The sequence below is a fragment of the Camarhynchus parvulus genome, chromosome 2 (assembly GCF_901933205.1).
Source record: "Camarhynchus parvulus chromosome 2, STF_HiC, whole genome shotgun sequence".
NCBI classification, from domain to species: Eukaryota; Metazoa; Chordata; class Aves; order Passeriformes; family Thraupidae; genus Camarhynchus; species Camarhynchus parvulus.
Genome location: NC_044572.1, coordinates 18,236,323 through 18,257,188, shown reverse-complemented (window position 1 = coordinate 18,257,188; position 20,866 = coordinate 18,236,323). Strand labels below are relative to the sequence as shown.

The window sequence follows — 20,866 nt, the reverse complement described above, 5'->3', positions numbered from 1 at the left end:
TTTGAGACTGATATAAAACATGTTATATGACAAGACTGTTTGTACTGTATGTCATCAGGTATTTCTTAAAGCATAAATTATGATTTTTTTTAATGGAAAAAAAGAATTATTTCATACAAGCATTGCAGCAAATAGTAATTCTACTTCTGATGTTTCAGGAAATGAGAAATTACTCCCCCAGTGGCACTTCCAGTAAAAGTAGAAAGATAATTTCAAACACTTCAACATGCAAATTTCCAACACTTAAATTCAACAAGTATTTTGATTTGGCAGTAGCTTATTCATTTAAATACCTTTTGAAATTAAACATTTTAAATGCTTTAAAACGCTGTTCCCCAATATTCTTTCAAATATGTTTTTAATTCATACTTGAGGGGGTTTTTTTCAGAACTTTTAAATTAATCAAACTGATTAGCCCTGTCCCTTCATAGGACAGCACACAAATTCTATAGTGGTTTTATCAAAAGTTTAGTCACAAAATTTCATTAAAATGTGTAGTTAATGAAACTCTTGTAATTATAGTTTTTCACTCTATTAGGAAGTTCTTTTATTTCACAATCTCCTATCTTTAATGCAATATTATTATTTTGGTTTGTATATTTTTTAGCATTAGAATAAACTATATTTCAATAAAATATTGAGCTCAAGAAGTGTTTGGATAATGCTCTTAGGCCCATACTGTTATTATTGGGGCTGTCTTGAGCAGGGCCAAGAGCTGGACTCAATGATCCTCGTGAATCCCCTCCAACTCAGAATATTCTGTTATTCTGTGGATTCTATTATTTCTGACTCTCTGTCTGTTGTGAGTTTTCATGGCATTTTGTAGCTGTTCTCATTTGTTCTCTCCCTTTGCTTCCTTATTAGTAAGTTGTTACTTAATGACACATTCAGAAAATTTCCACAAAATTAAATTTAAAAATATTTTTCTTTATATATTTGTATAATTTTGCCAAAACACGGGTAAAAATTCTGCAATTATATGTCTGTCACACAGTGTTTGCTTGCCACTTCTCATGGCAAACACAGATGAAAATAAAAACACCAAGTCTTCATTCTGTCTCTGCAGGCTTGACTTTCTCCTGGTCATCTGCTGTTGTCCATCTTCCTTTCTCTTCACAAAACAGACTCACACTCTTCACAAAATTTGTGAAAAGTCCTGGCTACGAGTCTGTGCTTTTCCTACCTGTAGAAGACCCTCTAGTCCTCAAGGACAATGGAACCCATGGTTCCATGTGAGTGTATTGAAATGCAGGGTGAACGTACACCTGATTACCACATCCCTCCTCTTCCACATGGACTCTGCATCTGTGTATCTTCTGTGTGTCATTCATATGAAATAAGGAAAATATCTAACCAGCTAGCAGTTGGCCAGAATTATGTTTGAAATAGAAATAAGAACTACCATTATCGACGACAAGAAAAAGATGAGCTTTCCCAGTAATGGATATTGTGTTTGGGATAAGGAGATCCCAAGCAGCAACTATGTACCAGTGGGCTGCTTGATCACTGTATCTCCACACCCACAGCAGGATGCAGGACAGAATTAGAAAAAGAGAAGTGAGAAAACAACAAATGGCTCAAGATAAAGACTGTGTAATAAATGAAGAAAAAGTTTTTAAAACCCCCAATGATCTGCAAAGACTTAGCACCTCCCACCAGCAGGCAAGTGCCCAGCCAGTCCCCAAGCAACAGCTACTTTAGGAAGACCACCCTCCAGCTTTATTGAGTCTAATGTGATCGGGCATAAAATCACCCCTTGGTCAGTCAGGGTCAGCTCTCCCAGCTGTGTCCCCTTCCCAGGCTCCTGCCCACCCCCAGCCTAGCCCCTGGCAGGGCAGTGTGAGAAACAGAGGTGGCCTTGACATTGTGCAAGCACTGCTTAGCAAGAGTGTAATTAGCACAGTTTTGGTCACAAACCTACAACATGGCAACATACAAGCTGCTATGAAGACAAGTATCTGCAGCCCAGCCACGTCCAGCACAGAGTTAAACCCAAATTTTTGCCTTTACTATTTACATTAATTTCTTACATTTATAGCATCTACCTGTCACTGTGGTGCCTGACTGTTTAGAGAAAAGTCCATGAAGAAGTTAGGGAAGCTGGTGACTTGCCTCTACCAAAAGCTTTTGCTTCCTTTCCTGCCAGGATGAGACTCTACTAACCACTGTAAACCTAAGATTTCCATTGGTCAGGCTTTATGAAAAGTCAGCCAGTCAGTCAGTCACAAAGTTTGTGAAAAGAAAGCGTGATTTCCTCTATCTCCAGAGGTAACAGTCAGTATAAATTGTTCTTGACTTATCATGGCAGTTACTTTCCAAGGAAAATGACTATAAATCTCCATAAATTTTTTATAGGAGTTATGATGTTGAAAGTGGAAGGAGATGCCTTTACATGTGTCTTGCCTATGGCTGAAAATGACCCGCTGGCTCTTCTGTTATGATGGCACATATTTGTCATAGTATGAGGCCAGGATATGTTTCTGCCATGATCTCAACAGAATGATATGACTTATAAAAATAGAACTAAATTTATACTTATAACATTGTAAGAAATCTGGGGAGAAAGCAATTATATTTGTGATTAAAAGGAATCACAGGAGAGAGCCAGTAGCTGCTGTAATTTCTTCACCTATTGCTTACCTGACTTTGAGGCCCCCAAATGATTATATTTGCCCGATTTCTGTTACTCCTGCAGCTACTGATAGCAATTATTCTGCGTTTCAAGTAGAAAATGTTATTTGATTTCAGAATTCAGCTTAGGATTCCTTCCAGAACAGCCCTGGCTGGCAAAAGAGAACCCTGAAACGAATTATTATTGAGACTAGCACAATTCTCCACAGGGCACCGCTTCCTGCATCACCAGCCTGGAGCTGAGGAGAGGAGGCCGCTCGCTGTGCCTCTGGGCCGATGCTCTGCCCACGGGGCTCTGACAGAGCTTTGCCTACACCGGGCTCTGCCTGGGGAGAGGTTTTGCCCATTTCCCCTGAAAACAGCTGGCTTCCACTTTTCTATTTTTTTCCCCCATGAATGCTCTGAAAATAGACAGTGAAACAGGGTAGAGAAAAATCACAAAAGTAAGTCGTGAACACAGCAAGTTGCAAATTTTAGACAGATTGCGCACGTTGGTTAATTTTCAAAAATTGTGTCTTTGGGTGAGTAAGCAGCCTTTTCCTTTAGTCTGCAGAAATAACTGATTCCTTTTTCCATCATTACCCAGCGCCCATCAGCATTAACGACTTGAAGTTTCCCTCAAAGCAGCGTCACCGGCACCTCGGAGTCCGGATAAACTGTGAAGAAATGGATTAAACGCACGTGTCACGGCGAAACGCTTCCCCGAAGGCTGCTGGGAGCTCACACGAAACGCTCGAAGCCGTTGCCCAGGGACAACTGGCAGAGCGGAGGGAGGGAAGGAGGCGCGGGGGCGGCGGGCCCGGCTCCCTCAGGCCCGGCCTCCCTCAGGCGCGGCCGCCGCCGTCTCCCGGCAACGCCGAAGCGGCGGCGCGGGCGGCGCTGCGCGATCGCCCCCGGGCGGCGCGGGGGGCGCGGGCGCTGCGCTCCGCTGGCTGCGGGCAAGGCCCGGGAGCGTTGGCAGCGCTGAGGGCAGCGGGGCTCGGGGCAGTGAGCACAAATCACCGGTACAGCCCCCGGGTCGCGGCGGTGCCGGGGCAGCATCGGCGGTATCGGGCGGGCGGTGCGTTAGCGGCCGGAGCCCTCGGGCCGTGCCCCGGCTCCCGGGGGGTCTGGCTCCTCGGCGCTTGCCAGTGAACTGAGGGCCAAGTGTCTGTAGACCTTCAAAGTGAGTTAAAGTTTAAAAGTTGGGGTTTTTTTTTCTTTTGTTTTTTGGGGGGTTTTGGGGGTTTTTTGGTTTGTTTTTGGGTTTTTTTTTGTTTGTTTGTTTGGGTTTTTTGTTTGGTGTTTTTTTTTTTTTTTGCAATATCATCCTTCCAGGTACCAGAAGAGAACTTAAAGAAAAGATGGAGCAAGACTGGTTACGAGGGCACGTAGTGACAGGATAAGGGGGAATGGGTTTGAATTGAAAGAGAGTAGGTTTAGATTAGATCTTGGGGAAAAATTCTTAACTGAGAGAGTGGCGAGGTGCTGGAACAGGTTGCCCAGGGAAGTTGTGGATGCCCCATCCCTGGAGGTGCTCAAGGCCAGGTTGGATGGGGCTCTGACAAACCTGGTCTAGTGGAAAGTGTGCCCTGCCCACAGCAGAGGAGTTAGAACTAGATAAGTGTCAAGATCACGTTCCAAACATCATTCTAAGATTCTATGATTCTTAAAGGCATACATTGAAGTTTCCTCCAACTGCAACCAAAAAGCCCACCAAAATCTTACTGTCTGCACGATAAGGATATCTACCCCTTTAAGAACAGCAGTGGCAATTGCAAGATTTATATTAATATTGTGGTGTTTAATAACAACTGAAGTGCATCAGTATGAACATAAATAAAATTTAAACCCAGACAGAATATCCTGCACTGAAGGGCTCCTCACACTATTTCATATTAGAAACTGGGAATTTAGGAACTGATGTCAGCAATGAATGGACACATTCAGCAGATAACTGTACCAGTCTTTTTAGATGTGAATTGGGAAGCAAGAAACTGCAGTAAGGAAAGACCTGCCATAAGGAAACTTAGATGGTAGAGGGGAAAAATAATTTTATTTCAAAATCTAGATAGATAATATGGAAAAAGAAAAATAACAGTTCTCTTCAGTGAGACGTGGAATTTCTGTGTGACAGTAACATGAAAGGTATGAAATCTAAAATTCTGTGGATTGGAAATGACAGTTTAAAAAAACCCAATTGGATACAGAAGCTTCCTCTAAAAGAACAGTAACGGGTGATTAGGCTATTTGGGGGAAAACATCACCTCATTTATTATTATTTCAAATGTCTTGGGACTTTTGTAGATGGGAATTTCAAAGCAAAATATGGATCAGCTGGTAGACGAGCGCTGTCTATAGTACAGAACTCTTAAAATCTTTTTGGCTATCTGATGTTATCATCTATACAAGATAGTCTGAGATTATGCAAGGTAAAGACATCTGCTTTCTATTGTTCATTGACAGTGAGCAAGATCACTTTCCATTTATTGATGAAAGCAAGATTTCCTTTTTTAACTTCCTTTCATTTTTTTATTTTTATCGGGTTGCCATTTTCTGATTATCTAATATTCCTCTAACACAATAAACGCCAACATGGGCTTAACTGCTGTCCTTAGGTTTGCAAATCTGCTACCTGCATATTTGTCTTAAACTGCAACAAATGTATTTTTTTTTTTACTGCAAACATAATAGAGCCTGGTAAATGAGCAGTTCAAATGAGACAATAGGGCTACCCTTGCAGTCATAACCATCAAAATCATGAACGTGATAGTAACACATCTGAGACATTTCCCGTGTTGACAAAGAAGTATGAGTACAATTTTGTACAAGGCAGGAGAGGCTTCATCTGGGATGCTCAGCAGAGGTCATGCATGTTTTCAAAAGGGCTTAAAAAACACTTATGAGGATGATCTTTCTAAAGCAAAACTTCAGAAAAGGAAACAGCCAATACATTTCTTTGAAGATAAAATTATTAATGGAAGTAGTTTCCATATTCCTGTATTCTTACCGGGTCTTGGAAAAGTAAGGGCTAAACTTAGAGTTTATCTCATTTCCTGGGGTTCTACTTATGTTATGGTGTTCCTTACTCATAATTCATGTGTGTGTGTGTGTGTGTGTGTCTGTGTGTTTTGTGGTTGCTGCCTTTTTTTTTTTTGAGTCCCCTTTACAGCCTGCAGAAACTCTTTTGTTGCCTTTGCTATATTGAACGATAGCCATTTTTCAGAGCCTATTTATATTGTTTAAAATAACTTCGTTTTCTGAAAAATACTTCATGCTCTTCAACTGTACTTTAGTTAGCCAGATGGTGACATATGGCCATGTCTCTTCTTGCTCTTTTGCTTGTACATGCATAAACTACATATTTGCAGTGGTAAACTTTTTTACCAAGAAAGGAAAGAACATAGGATTCCAGTATGTGCAGTGTGAGAAGTCCTTTGATTAAGGTTGCAGTTTTGTATCCTTAAAATAGACAGAGCCTACTATATATATAATGTACATATATACATGAAAAATTATTATAGATAATATATATTATGTATTATATGTGTATTATGAATTGAAATAGAGAGGAGGATAAACATTCTGTTTGTGTTTCATTTAGGATTTTTATTTGTTAAAAACCTGAATAATTATAAAATTTCACTATGAGTTATAATTATTGTAATGTTTTACAATTTTTATTAAAACATTATTCGGTTAATAACATGCTGCTGGGACATGATTTTTCTTTCTAAAGCAATCTGAACACTTCACTCAACAGGATGTATCTTCAGAGAGCTTGTGAAGCCCCTTATTTGAGCATCTTTGTCTGTAGATAAGTCTTTAAACATTCTAAATTCAGGTTGAATTTAGATACATGTTTCTTCAGTTATTTACATTAAAAGAGGCCCTGGGGAAAGATCTGGACTAATTAGAGGATTGGGCAATTACCAGACATGTGAAATTTAACGAGGTCAAGTGTCAGGGATGGGACAACCCTGGATGTATGAACAGAAAGGGGACCTGGGGATCCTGATCCATGGCAGCTGAACCTGAGCCAGCAGTGCCTTGGCAGCCAGGAGGGCCAACCCTGTCCTGGGGGGCATCAGGCACAGCATGGCCAGCAGGGCAAGGGAGGGGATTGTCCCCTCTGTTCTGCTCTGGGGCGGCCTCACCTCCAGTGCTGGGGTCAGGTTTGGGTGCCACAATATAAAAAAGACATAAAACTGTTAGAGTGTCCAGAGGAGGGCCATGAGGATGGTGAAAGTCTGGAGAGGAAGCTGTGTGAGAAGCAGCTGAGATCACTCCTCCTGTTCAGCCTGAAGGAGACCAAGAGGAGCCCCCCCTCCCCCTGCCTTCACAGGGAGAAGTGGAAGGTCAGGCACTGATCTCTTCTCTGTGGTGACCAGTGACATGACCTGAGGGAATGGCCTCAAGGTGTGTGAAGGGAGATTTTTTTTTAGGAAAAATTTCTTCACCCAGAGGGTGGTTGGAAGAGGTCCCCAGGGACCTGTTCACTGAAGCAGGTCCCCAGGGAAGTGGTCACAGCACTGGAACAGGTCCCCAGGGAAGTGGTCACAGCAGCAAGCCTGACAGAGTTCGAGAAGCATTTGGACTCTCAGGCACATGATGTGACTTTTGGGGATGGTGCTGTGCAGGGCCAGGAGTTGGACTTGATGATCCTGATGGGTCCCTTCCAACCCAGCATATTCTATGTGGGAAATAAGGAATCTTTTTTTTGAGGAAAGTAGAATTCTTTAGGCTAACAAAATGTTTCTTACCTTCAGGTAGAGGAAGGGCATGATCAGAGGGCTGGAGTACCTGTCCTGTGCAGATAGGCTGAGAGAGTTGGTGGTTTTCTCCTGGAGAGGAGGAGGCTCTGAGGAGACCTTAGAGCACCTTCCTGTACCTAAAATTAGCCCACAGGAGAGCTGGAAAGGGACTTTTTACAAGGGCATGCAGGGATTGGGCATAGGGGAATGGCTTTAAAAATCTAAGAGAGTAGGTTTAGGTTACACAGTCACTCAGAGGGTGGGGACACATTGGAAGAAGTTATCCAGAGAAGTTGTGGGTCCATCACTGGAAGTGTTCAAGGCCTGGTTGGATGGGGGTTTGAGCAACCTTGTCTAGTGGAAGGTGTCCTTGCCCATGGCAGCAGGGTTGGAATGAGATGATCTTTACAGGCCCTTCCAATGGAGTGAGATGATCTTAAGGGCCCTTCCAACCAAACCATTCTAGGATTCTAAATGTATTCTGATTCTATATATGTAAATATATGTGGAATTTATATAATATGCTACATGGTATGCATAGAATACAGTAAATATATATTGTATAGTATAAATATCTACTATAAATAATATTTTCATACATGCCAGCAAAGAAAGTAATTGAAATAATTGAACAACCTTTTTTTAACTTCTTAATGAGAGAGGTGGGAAAAAATATTTAAGGTTTTTAAGATACAGTGTGATAGGTGGGATTAACATGACGCAGTGGCTGTGATGGGGAGAGGGACAAGTCTACTCATTCAGAATGTCCCTTTCCCCCAGTGTCCCTGTGAAACTGACAGGAGGAAGCATTCATTTTAATTCGTGTAGATTGTCACAGCTGGCTAAAATCTTAGGAGTGTCTTTAATTTTTTACTAGTACTTCTTCCTGAGTCAGACCATCTTTGCCTTCTGAATGGGAAGTGTCCGGCTATTATGGCTCAGATAATGGTTGTGCAACTACTGTCTCTCATTTGGTTTAGATTAAGTCAATTTTTCTTTAGTCTGTTTTTCATGGGATGAGGGATTTCACTGTGCATCTCAGACATTTAGAATGTACACACAAAAATCTCCTTGATTCATCTTGTCACAACATGGATTCTCCAAGGATAGATACTTGGTCTGATGTTATTTAATATGTTCATTATCATTTGGAAATTAGCAATAACGTGGAGAAATAAAAATATTCTGGTGAGATTAAAAGAATTTGTTACAACTAAAGAAGACTTGTAGAAACTTCTGAGAGCTCTTCTGCAGTTAGGTGAACTAGTAACACCATGACAAATAAAACTCATTGTTGATGAAAGCAGTGTAATTTATGTCAGGAATACTTGGAACAATATATTCTCTTCAGTAGTAAATCTAAATTAATTGTGATTGACTGAGAAAATGAGCTGTTTACCATATGTGGATAACTTAGTGAAAATCTTCACTCAGGAAACTGGGTTAAAATAAATACCCTGAAAGTTACAATGTCACTTGAATAAGTCAGTAGTGTTCTAGAATTGATTACAGTATTTCTCGTTAGGTACGTCATATCTGAGAAAGGTTTAACAGTCACAGAGGGACTCTGAGACAGGAAACATACATGTCTGGAAAAGCTATATGGAAAAAAATAATTAAGACAGCTTAGAAAGGAGGTAAATGAGAATGTACAGTGCCTTATAAAGGAAGGTAGGAAAGATCAAGTCAAGGCATCTGGAAACTAAAGTTGTAATGTAAGAAGGAAGGGTTATTGTGTTGGATTGAATAACACATTTAAACTATTTACATATTTTTAAATCTAAGGAGTAGTTCCTTATACAGGACACTTGACAATTGGATATATGCTGTAGCATGTCTAAGAATGAGGAGTAAAACGATTAGGCGTTTATGTGGACAGTAAAAATAGCTACTATTGTTAGGAAGAACATAAAAACTTAAGGAGATCTAAACCTTGGTACTTTAGGGAAATAGAAACCCTGTAACAGATGGAAGAAATCTGACTTTTGGGATTAGTTTCAGGCATTTATCAGAAACATTTGTCTGTTGTCATTCTGGAGGCTGGATGCTGATCAGCCATGTGGAAAACTGTTCATATTCACAGAATCATAGAATCACAGGGTGGGTCAGGTTGGAAAGGGCCAAAGTGGGTCATCTGGTCCAACCTTCCTGCTCAAGCAGGGCCATCCCAGAGCACATTGCACAGGATTGCATCCAGATGGTTCTTAAATCTCTCCAGTGAGGGAGACTCCACACCCTCTCTGGACAATCTGTTCCAGTGCTTGATCACCTGCAGAGTAAAGAAGCTTTTCCTCATATTCAGGTGGAACTTCCTCATCATTTTTTCAACAAATATACACATGCACACAGATAAAACAGTGGGCAAATTCAAAGGCCTTGACTTAATTGATCTCCCATATAATGTATTATTTTCATATGGCACAAATATCTATATCTGCAGGAACTGAATATTAAATTGGACCTGCTATCTCTTTTTAACTCTCTTATTATATGAAGCCAAGTTTTTTAATAGTGTGGTAATGCTTGCACTGTCATGACAACACAGGGGAAAGGAAGTCTATTGATCCATATTTAAGGAGTTGGGCAGACAAAAAGATGAAAGGATAATTTGGGAGAAGGAAGGGAGTTTCAAGACTCTTCCACATTATTCTCTTAATTAAGATGAAGCTATCTGAGAATGATGAGGGTATTTAAGCTGGTATACAGAGGACATATTGTTTTATGGGCTTAAGAATGGAGTGAGATTGTCTGCTGATGATATGATTATCTTTTGATTCCATTGGAGGGCAGCAGTACTAGAATGTCCATACAAAAATCAGTTGAAATAATCACTGATAATGGCTGATTTATAGGCAATTTTCACTGTTAGCACAGGAAAAAAATAGTTTCTGAGACAAAAATAAACAGCTATACTTCAATTAAATTTGCTCAACTAAATTGACATTATGAAATTATCACCTGTAAGGCAAAAAGAATCTCACTTGTGCATCATTTTCAGTAAGAACCTGAAATTGTGGCTAGGTTGTAGTAACACAGATTTAGACTATCTTAAAGAATTGGACTGTTAATTTGAAAGTGGATCATGTAATAAACAACTGGTTAGAAGCTATTTCTAAATCCTTCTCCTTGCATTGCTTTTCCACAGGAGTAATTTTTCTCAGCACAGAACTTTGATTCCTTGCCTAAGAGGTAAGTTCCACTGCTGGCAATGCCTCTGACTTATTCCTGTTCTTCAACTCAGCTCTCACAGTATGTGCAGGGTCCTAGGTTGTTGCAGCTGTTATTTAAGGTTTTAGAAAACAGAAGATGCAAATGGATCAGAAAGTGTTTTCTAAGTGCATTGTCTGATTTAAACCCAGGAAATACTATGTTATTTAAGTGTATGCAACAGGACTCTAACAGGGTAAAGAAAGTATTTGTAAGACTTTGATATTTCAAACAGAAAAACAATCAGAAATCTTTCTTCATATTTCAAAGTACAGTTTATAGATTCTTTTTGTTAAAGCTCACTTGCTAACCATCATCTCGTATTTATAAAAAATAAAAAGTATAGTGACTAGAAATAAGTGGGTATCTCAAATTTGCAATCTAAGAAGCTATTCACACTGAGAAAAGCAACTATTCACATTAAAGCATCATAGTAAAAATAAATAAGTACAGGGATCAGGGCCGCCATTATCTTATGATCTAGTACTTGGAGTCTGCTCCTCTGAGCAGGCATCTGCAGCAACTCTTCCAAAAACTAAATAAATTTTCTGTATTTTATTTGACATGGCAGAGATGCCTGTTCCTGATAAAATAGTTTAGAAGTTAGAGGCTTCCACTTTGAACCAAAAAATCTGTATTTGTGACCTTCTGCAAAATCATTTTCCACTCACAGGCAGAATTTTCTGGTCATAGAGATATTACTGGAGATGTGCCTGTTCCTGCAGCCATTGCAGAAAAGACAAGGTGGTTGTGTTTCTTTGTATGCCTGGTGTTCAGTCTGCTATGATAGTGTCTGCCAGACCTAGCCTGGCGTGTGGATTCGTGTGGAGAAATGGGGTAATAAACTTAGCTCACAAACTTAGATGTCAATGTAAATACATGAGCTAACAACTCCAGACTCTGGTGTTGGTCCAAGGAAAAAGTAGTTATTTTTAAGGTGCTACTCCATTTTAGATACCTCCTTTAAGATGAATCTGCCTTAAGAGCTATTGAATATGTTGACTAGATCTCCATCAATTATCAAGCAGTGTGATTAACTTTAGTGCTGATACTTAGTTTTTTTTAATGGACACTACTCATGGATTCTGGATAGGGGTTTAACTTAGGATGCTCACACTGGAGTGGTTCTGGTCCTGTGGGAAAGCTAATGAAGTTCAGAGTGAAACAGGGAAGTGCCTACTGAGCTAAGGCACTAAGAATAGCCAGAGCTGAGGGAGAGCTTTGGGGATTGTGGTTTTCGAATGAGGATTTAGTTAGACATAATGACTGTCCTGCTGCTTGAGAGACACCACCTGATTGCACCACTGCACTAAAACTGGGTTGGAGAAAGAAAAGCAGGCTAGGCTGTCTACCACTGAGGCAATAAATTCCAGGTGAAGGACAGGAAGTAGCATGGAATGATAACTTCATGGATTGCTTGGCTATGTATTGGCTACATCTGTTAGGTCAAAGTACTTTATTACCTCTAGCTCTACATCATTTAAAACAATCAACCCTTTAATCTCAAAAAACATATGTAGAAAAGGCATGCTCCTATGATTCTAGAAATGTGCAGGACATGAAGTAGAGGATATTACTCAAATGAGAATATTATTTTGTCTTTAAAATTTAGAAACATAGAATCGTTTCATTTGGAAAAGATCTTTTAGAACAAGTCCAGCTGTTAACCTAGCACTGTCCAGCCCACTACTAAGCCATGTCCCTAAGCACCAAATGTCTTAATACCTCCAGGACTGGTGGCTCAAGCACTGCCCTGGGCAGCCTGTTCCACTGCTTACAACCCTTTTTGTGAAGAAATATTTCCTAATATCCAATCTAAACCAACCCTGGCACAACTTGAGGTCATTTCCTCTTGCTGTATTGCTTGTTATATGGAAGAAGAGACCAGCCCCCACCTTGATGCACCCTCCTTTCAGGCGCTTGCAGAGAGCAGTAAAGGTCCCCCTGAGTCTCCTCCAGGCAAAGTGTTAACCCATCCAAGCCATGAGCGGCAAGTTTGTCCAGGAATTTATGAATTTAATTACATGCACATGTAATTACTAGTGAATAATTTTCATTTTTAGAGTAAGTTTTACAGGGAACATTGAGGCAGCATTTGATAGATTTAAAAATTTAAGCCCTACTACAATTGTTTTCCAAATTCTAAATATTTAGATGGTAAACTGAGAACCTACTGAGAAAAAGACCATGCAGTTATCTTGGAGAGAAAGGGATTTGAATAAAGAAGCTCTTTTATGGGTCAGTAGCCTTTCGATACCTGTACACATTGATTGTCTGTGATAATTACAGTTCAATGCAGAAGACACATTTTTAATTATCAGTAAGCCAAAGAATTCCATGTCCATCATTCCCTCAAGTCAGAGAATGACCACTGAATACAGAGAGGTTTTTGGAAACAAAGCTCACACCAACATTTGATAGCAGAATGTATTGAAACTTAGATTAATAACTGCACCAAAGAAATAGACTGAGTGGCATAACTGACAGTAATCGACCTGTTCTCTCTGCTTGTTGCTACAAATCACGCTGCTTGTTTTTAAACGAAATTTTTTAAGGAACCAAATATTTCTGAACACTGAGAAATATGTAAAAGTTTCTTCAAAATATGCTCAGAAATTGGATGTATTTATACAGAGTGAAGAAATATTTGCCATTAAAAGCCTCAGTTATTCTTGGTCTTGAAATATATATAATTTGAATCTGAGAACATTAATTATATAACATTATAAATAATTTTGCATTAATTAACTTTTAAAATTAGTTGGTTTAAACTTAATTAAACTCACTCAGAATTAAAATTGCCTTTTATGACTGCCACTTTATTTATATCTGAAATGAGTTGAGCTGAATGATTCTGAGTATGTGTCCATATCTCCATACTGGGATTTAGCACAATTTAAACAACCCAGATTTCCTAAATGTCCATCTAAATCTGGTTCTTGCATGTGTGCATGATTCTTACTTTCTACAGGGACTACATAAATCAGAAGGTAGTATGTCCATCACACCTGTTGAGTATACGGTACTCAACTGTCAGTAAATTGTTCTTATGCTTTTTTCTTATATAAATTAATTTGTCTCTGGCCAAAGCTGTGCTTTCTGAAACACTGAATTTGTGTGTATGTGTTTCATGCATGTGTGTGTACAGATGCAAAAGGGTAAAGCAGATTCGAGCTGAAAAGTCTTTGGCTGTGTGGATCTTCCTCTCAAAACTGTAATTAGTGACCTGCCTATGAAGTTTGAAATTTCAGATCTGTTTTTAGGATGTGCTTTATCAACTGCTTTCATTAGTGCTGTGTACAATTTATTTGTAGAGATTGGTAGAGGAGCAGTACCTGGAAAATTCAAGAAGAGCTCCAAATTTTTGTTGAAAACAACAAATAAGCAGCCAGGTTACAGCTCATGTTGCACTAGAAAATAATCTCTTATAGCAGAGGTAGGCTCTCAGTAGACTCTGGCTGAGGGTGAATGTGTGGTCTCCCTTTGAGAACTAACCGAGGAATTAACAAGGGGTACTAACGGTGCACATTTCACTTTTACACAGTGTTAAAACAAACTTAAGTTTGGCATAACTGGGGTTATGTTCTATGCATAGCTAGTGCTAGTGGCTCATGTTGCCCTTTACTTTTGCCTGCACCTTAACTGGAAGGCTCTGCTGAAGTTTTGCAAGTTACATGAAATTAGGTCCACATGAGGTATTACGTCCATATGCTTCAGAAGCTGCTATTAGATGCAGCTGAGAAGGTCTTCTTGGTTATGTGCATGTGTGCTAATACAGAAAGAAAAAGAAAAATTAATAAGACAAGCTGGACTTTGTGCAAATAAATGTAACTTTTTAAAATCAATGACATTTATACTGTGCAGAACTGTTTCTTAATACCTGCAGACCTGATTTTTGTCTCCTGTGAACTATGAACAGAGAATTCAAATTGTATTTGTACCATGTTTTCAAGGTAGAACTTATTTGTACATTCTGCAGTTGTATGGAATGTTTGCCAACATAGAATGTATAGACAAACATGGGGAAATGACCTAAAAGGACTTTTAAGTTCATATATGATTTATAGATGCAGATAAAACTAATTTACAAAAAGGGATATTCTGTGTATTTGTACCACATTACAACCTAAGCCTGTGCTGAGACCTTTTTAGCTATGTATGTTGTTGACAGATGTATTTTACCAAATGTGTACAAATGTTAGAAAGAGGGACTACTTTCTGTATGGAAATTTCTATGTCAAAGAAATTTTCAGAATGATTTGGTGGGTCAAATGAATAAGAAAGTCTGTCTTAAATGGTTCCCTGAATCACTGGTAAACGGGTTCCTAATACACAGAAGGGAGTTTGTTTGCCTGCTTTTATTTTTGTTTGTTTGTTTGTTTTTTAGAATGGGTAAAAAAGTAAAGAAGGAAACAGAGTCTCCACCCAAGGATGTGGTAAGTTTATAAACTGCTATGTGCTATAAAATAAACATTACACAATTACAGGCCCAGCTCTATCGTCCTTACATAGTTCCTTATTCTCCTAGTTTACCCACATTATTCTAAAAATGGCTTTTAAAGATGTCTCTGTTTCTGCTTTTCTTGGACAGCATACAAACCAGAGTGACTGGGCATGTGTAGTTCTTTGTAGAGATTGTTGTCTTTGGCAGGCATTGCAAACAGTTATGTATGAAACAATCCAGGCTTCTTTTTATTTGAAGAACAGTGTTAGCTTTCTTTTCGTAAAAATCAAAGGAGAATGGAGAAGAGCGACCTGAAATCTGCGTGTCTTTTCAACTGTGAATACATTCTTTTTCTTTAAAGATGAAAGAGTTAAAAGCCTAGATGGATCTGTGTTTTTTTACTGAATACAAAATTTGACAAATATTTTGAATGATACTACATACTCTGTCTCTTTTGCAAATATGTACAGTCTTAAGAGGCAGTTTAGGTTTTTCTGTTGTCATTGAAAGTACAGTGAAAAGAGCTGAGGCCAAATATAGAATAATGGTGATAGGGAGACTTTTCTTTTCAAAAGGTGGAGGTTAAGGGTCTGACACTATCAGACTTTTCAGGAGTTTCTATAAATTCATAAGGTATGAAGAGGCCCCCAAAAAGATAATTGTTCAAAACATAGCTATTTTTTAAAGTTTAGTTATTTTCTTCAGAAAGAAGTAGAGGAAATACAGAAACATTGAAAAGAGTACAGTATAAACTCTGTGTCAATTAACAACCAAACTATGAAAATAGGGACCTCAATGAGTCCCACAGAGGGAGTCCCACTCCTCCAGTGAGTCCCACTAAATGCCAAGTTCTTTACACTGTTTAAAAAACCCAATGGATTTATGTGTAAAGAGTTGTAGTACTGCGAGAGCTTTTTCAAAGGTCACAGAAAAGTCAGCAAAAACTACATTGCAGTTTCAATATTAAATAAGCATATATAGTTTTGACTAAGACAGTAACATCCAATAGTCATGATGTCACTGAGACATAGCAGTTAACATCAGGTTTACCCAGCTGTTCTGTGGAAAGGTGAATATTACAAATGTAATTCATAACCTTCAATCAATAATAAATCCTTATGAAAGGAAATTGCATAAAACCTCAACATAACTTCTATCTGTATGAAGAATATGCTCACAAAGAAGGTGTGTGTGGATGAGTCTAATTCAAACAGGCCTGAGAAATTAAGGCTAAGTATCTTTGCAGCCTAAGAAAAGGTTTGAAAAGCATGGCAACACATTTAAGTCATACAGATGAGCTGAAGTAAATAGCTAGAAAATCAGTAGATGCAGCACCACAATTTCTGTATCCAAAATATACAATTACATTTTCTAGAGAAAACGGTGGTACAGCATGCTAGGTACTACAATAACCTGTGAATACACAGAAAATGTCAGTAAAACTATCAAAAGGAACAAATTGTAAAGAGTGAATTCCAGATGGCATCTACAGCTTTTGGCTTAGTTTTTACCCTTATTGTACTTCAGCCTAGCATGTCTACTCTGACGGTTGTAGCAGGAGAAATGTGGCATATCAGGACAGTATTAAACATGAAAATAGATCATTTTAACTATTAATGAAGAAAATCTTACCATAATAACAATTTTGTTCATAATGATTGAGTAAAATAAAATCTGAAAACTTTAAATTTCACCTGGGTGTTTCAGATGGCAGGAAATGAGATGCAGACAAAATAAAAGATGTATTAGCTATTATCTTGTGATTGATAATCTGTTTATGAAAATGTCAAGTCCAAGAAAAGAAGCCTTGAGATAATGTAGACGGGCTCATAAAAGAAGGCCTTTGTGCATGGGGAATGCTCTGAGAATATATGGTACTGCAGATGACCACTAATTTTTTATAGATTTCTAGGAACAGGTGGGAAACACATCTCAGCCTAGCCACTGCTTATATGTTTCAGAAAGTATTCCTGAGGACTCTGTTTTCACTGCCTTTCCTAATTTGTCTTTTAGTATTCTCTGTTCTGAGAATTGGTGTCCAAGAGGAAAAACATTGCTTTGAGCCTCTGTCTCTATATGAATGACCTAAGACAGTAATTCAGGCCGATAAAATATGCCAGCTTTGACACAGATTGATAGGAACTTTTCACATGATATCTACATTGTTTGGTCTAGACAATACTATTATTTGATCATCAGCTAGGTCATGGATATTGAAAGGGGAGCCTGAGATTGTCCCTAGAGAAAATACTGAAGTGTTATCACTTAAAGAAAGCTATAGATACCTGAGTATTTTTGAAAAAGGCTTCATTCGCCAGACTGATGTTAAAAAAGTGGAATGTATGAATTGGCACAGTCAGCTCCTGAAACTGTATCTACATAAACACCTTCTTTTGATTAATGTCTAAATATTCATTTGACTTGACTTTAGTGAGGCTTTCAAAACTGCCTCTTGTAACATCCTCATAGATAAACTGGTGAGGAACAGAAGAGATAAACAGACTGTGTGAATGAACCGAAAGGTAGCTGAACTGACAGGCTCAGAAGGTTGTGATCAGCAGCATGAGATCCTGTTAGGGGTCAGGCACTCGTGTTGTGCTCCAGGGGGTGATCCTGGAGCAGATACTGTTCAACCTCTTCCTTAGTGACCTGAATGATGGGACAGAGTGCACACCCAGCAAGTTTGCAGAAGATACAAAATTAAGAGGAGTGATTGACAGACCAGATGGTTGTGCAGCCATTCAGGGGGACCTCAACAATTTCCTAGAGAAATAGGAAATTGGGAATTTAATTAAGTTCAATAAAGGGAAATGGCTAAGGCCTGCACCTGGGGGAAGAATATCCGGTACAGACTGGGTGAAGACCAGCTGGAAAGCAGCTTTACAGGAAAGAACCTGGTGATTCTGTGGACGTGCACCAGAAATGAGAAACTGGGACAAAGAAAGCTAACAAAATCCTGGGCATTGGCCAGAGTGTTGCCAGCAACCTGGGAGAGGGGGACTCTTGTGTTTAGTCAGTATTGGTGAGTGAGGCCACCCCTGGAGCACTGTGTTCTGTTCTGCATTCTCTGGTACAAGAGAGAAGAGGCCTTACTAGAACAAAGTCTTGGAGCATTTGTCTTAGGAGGAGATACTGACAGCTGGGACTGCTTGGTCTTTAGAGAAGGTTTGGAGGAGTCTTGTCAGTGTAAAACTTGCTGATGGGAAGAAGTAAAGAAATCAGGCTGGGGTCTTCTCAGTGGTGTCCTATGAAAAGATGAGAGGCAGTAGGCACAAAGGGAAATGCAGGAGGTTTCCATTTAAGCATAAGAAAAAAAAATTCCTCTTTTGCCTTAACAATGATGGAGTGTGGCATAGGTTGTCCAGGGGGCTTGTGGAGTCTCCATCCTTGGGATTACTCAAAATCAGACTGTGCACTAGCCCTGAGCTCTAGCTCACCCTGCTCTGAACAGAGCAGTTGGATCAGACGTCTTTGGAGGTGCCTTCTAATATCAACTATTTGTGATTCAGTGGAATATCTTGGGATTTATTGTTAGCGCAGGAGATCAGACACTCACAGATCTGAAATAATGAGCATGTTCAGGTATCTACTAAATCTGTTTTTCTAGGTAAAGGGACTAAGAGTAGTGAAGATATCTGTAGTGCTTCTGAAGATTCTATGAGAGGTGAAAGGTTAAAACTGACCTTAAATCAAATTTAAGGGATTAAAAAAAGAAGAAAAACCAGCATGATTAAGCAATAGAATAACGAGCAGATAAATACATCCTTCAAAAGGTGGGATTTTCATCCAAATGGGAAAACAAAAACATGCTTCCACTCCCAAATGAGAAGTAAAAGCATTGTCACCCTGAATCAAAATATTTTGGGAGAGAACTAACAAAGATACAAAAAGTAGCAGTAAAGCTTTTTCAAATTGACTAGATGCAAAAAGCTTCTTAGGGGGAAACACTATTAGGTGATTGCAGTCATGAAAGAAAAGTGAAATTACTTATTTTTGTGTCAAAAGACAAAGCAATGTGGTAATCACTAAAATAAATGTGATAAAATTGCCCAAGTAGGAATAAATAGTGTTTGCCCAGGTCTTGTGCTAAATGAAAAATAGCTAACATCAGAAAATGTGGTACTAGAAGAATGGATGGTAGAAAATTTTGTTTTTGAAAGGAAATACAGCAATAATTATATGAAGTTTATCTTCTGTGCTGTGTTAATTGGTAGAAATAGTTCTTGAAAAAAACAAAATCAAACCCATGGACAAATATGATAGTAATGGGGGAAAAATCAATAGTGCTTGTGTAGAGGAGAGTTTGAGCTATGAAATCTACTTGAGTTCTTTGGAGGGGTATTCTTTGGATAATGGTGTTCTAATTGATACAGTTGCTTAGCTTTTCCAAAAGTTTTCAGACCAGACTTTTCACTCTCATAAAGATGAACAGGTAAAAAGAAATTACTCTGTAGTGATAATGTCTGGTTATAAAATAGGAAGCAAAGGTGAGAAAACAAATTATTGTTCAGATTTCATAATTGGGAGAAGTTGCCAGTCATGGGATTTTTATTCTGCAGCTGTGTCAGAAGTAATGTGGATGTTTTCATGAAAATGGCATCCAGTTCCTAAGTAGGAGAAAGTGAATAAGTACAAAATGTCAAGTTCCAGAAATAAAAGACAAAACATTGTGTTACTAGCATGCACATGAATGCCATCAACAGTCCTGGTGTTCCCATCCCAAAAAGGTAGAGCTGAACTATAAAGAACTAGAAAGACATCAGGATGAACAAAGAATGAGCTAAGAAAGACAACAAGGACAGTCAGGGTGGCCTCTGTTTTAGGAAAGATCAAAGGGAGTCAGTTTCTTCATTCTCAGGAGTAATCGCTGTGAAGAGGAATATAATAGAAACTTACGAAATTATGAATATACAGTGAAGGCAAATGAGTGTAATTTATTTCACCTTTTCTTAAACTGAATGAACCATGGAGGATAAATAAAATTATCAGGTGGTATTTTTAAAATAAAGAAGAGGCACAGTTATTTTATGAATATTTAACTGTGATACTTGTGTCTCAGAATATTAAGGGTGTTAAAATACAGATGGCTTCAAAAATTATGTAGCAAGTTTTTCCTGGACTTTTTGAACACAGAGATAAAATCACTAGGTTCTCCAGTTCTCTAGGTTGCAGAGCTGGTATCTGAGAGGGAACATAAGTAAAATTTAATAGTCTGCTTGGCCACACCTCTTACTTGGCCCTTGTCAGAGACAGGAGGAGGGACTAGGTGGGTCTTTGGTCTGACTGGAAACATATTTTGTATTACATTCAATTTCAAGTAAATTAAGTTGATGGAAGTAAAAAACAACCCAAAGCACAAAAACCAAAACACCCCTCCCCCCCAAAAAATCCCTAACAGAAGCAAAACAAACAAGCAAAACCAAAAACAAACAAACAAAAAAACCCAACCCAAAAATCCCAAACCAAAACCAAACATACACAAAAGTCAAGATCAAAGACATGTTATAGCTTTCTTTTTCATTTAACTTGCTATTTTCTTAATACAAACTGAATGATGGAAATGTTGTTGCTTATAAATTAGTTAAATTTCTGTGTTTAATTCAAAGTTGTTTGTAACTTCAAGTATGTTATTCTAGCACATATAATGTCCTGTATGTGCCATTACAGGAAGAGTCTGCAATAATGTATGAAGATTTGGATGCAAGCCTTGGATAAAAAAAAAAGGTGGAACACTAGTTATGCTGACATAACGATACGTCATAAGCAGTTCTATGATAGTTTGGATGAACAACATTACCTCCCAGAAAATCACAGTGTGGGTCAGATTGGAAGGGACCGCAGTGGTCATCTG

At 38.7% G+C, this 20,866-nt stretch overlaps 1 protein-coding gene across 1 annotated transcript in view; it reads left to right on the top strand.

The window, feature by feature from the left end:
* The first annotated feature begins 3,727 nt into the window (after positions 1–3,727).
* ARMC3 (armadillo repeat containing 3) overlaps positions 3,728–20,866 on the top strand; it is a 61,286-nt gene continuing 44,147 nt past the window's right edge. The window contains exons 1-3 of the mRNA XM_030971723.1: positions 3,728–3,796; positions 10,510–10,553; positions 14,959–15,007. Of these exons, the coding sequence (XP_030827583.1) occupies positions 14,960–15,007 (48 nt within the window). The 5' untranslated portion in view covers positions 3,728–3,796; positions 10,510–10,553; position 14,959. The remainder of the gene's footprint in view (positions 3,797–10,509; positions 10,554–14,958; positions 15,008–20,866) is intronic.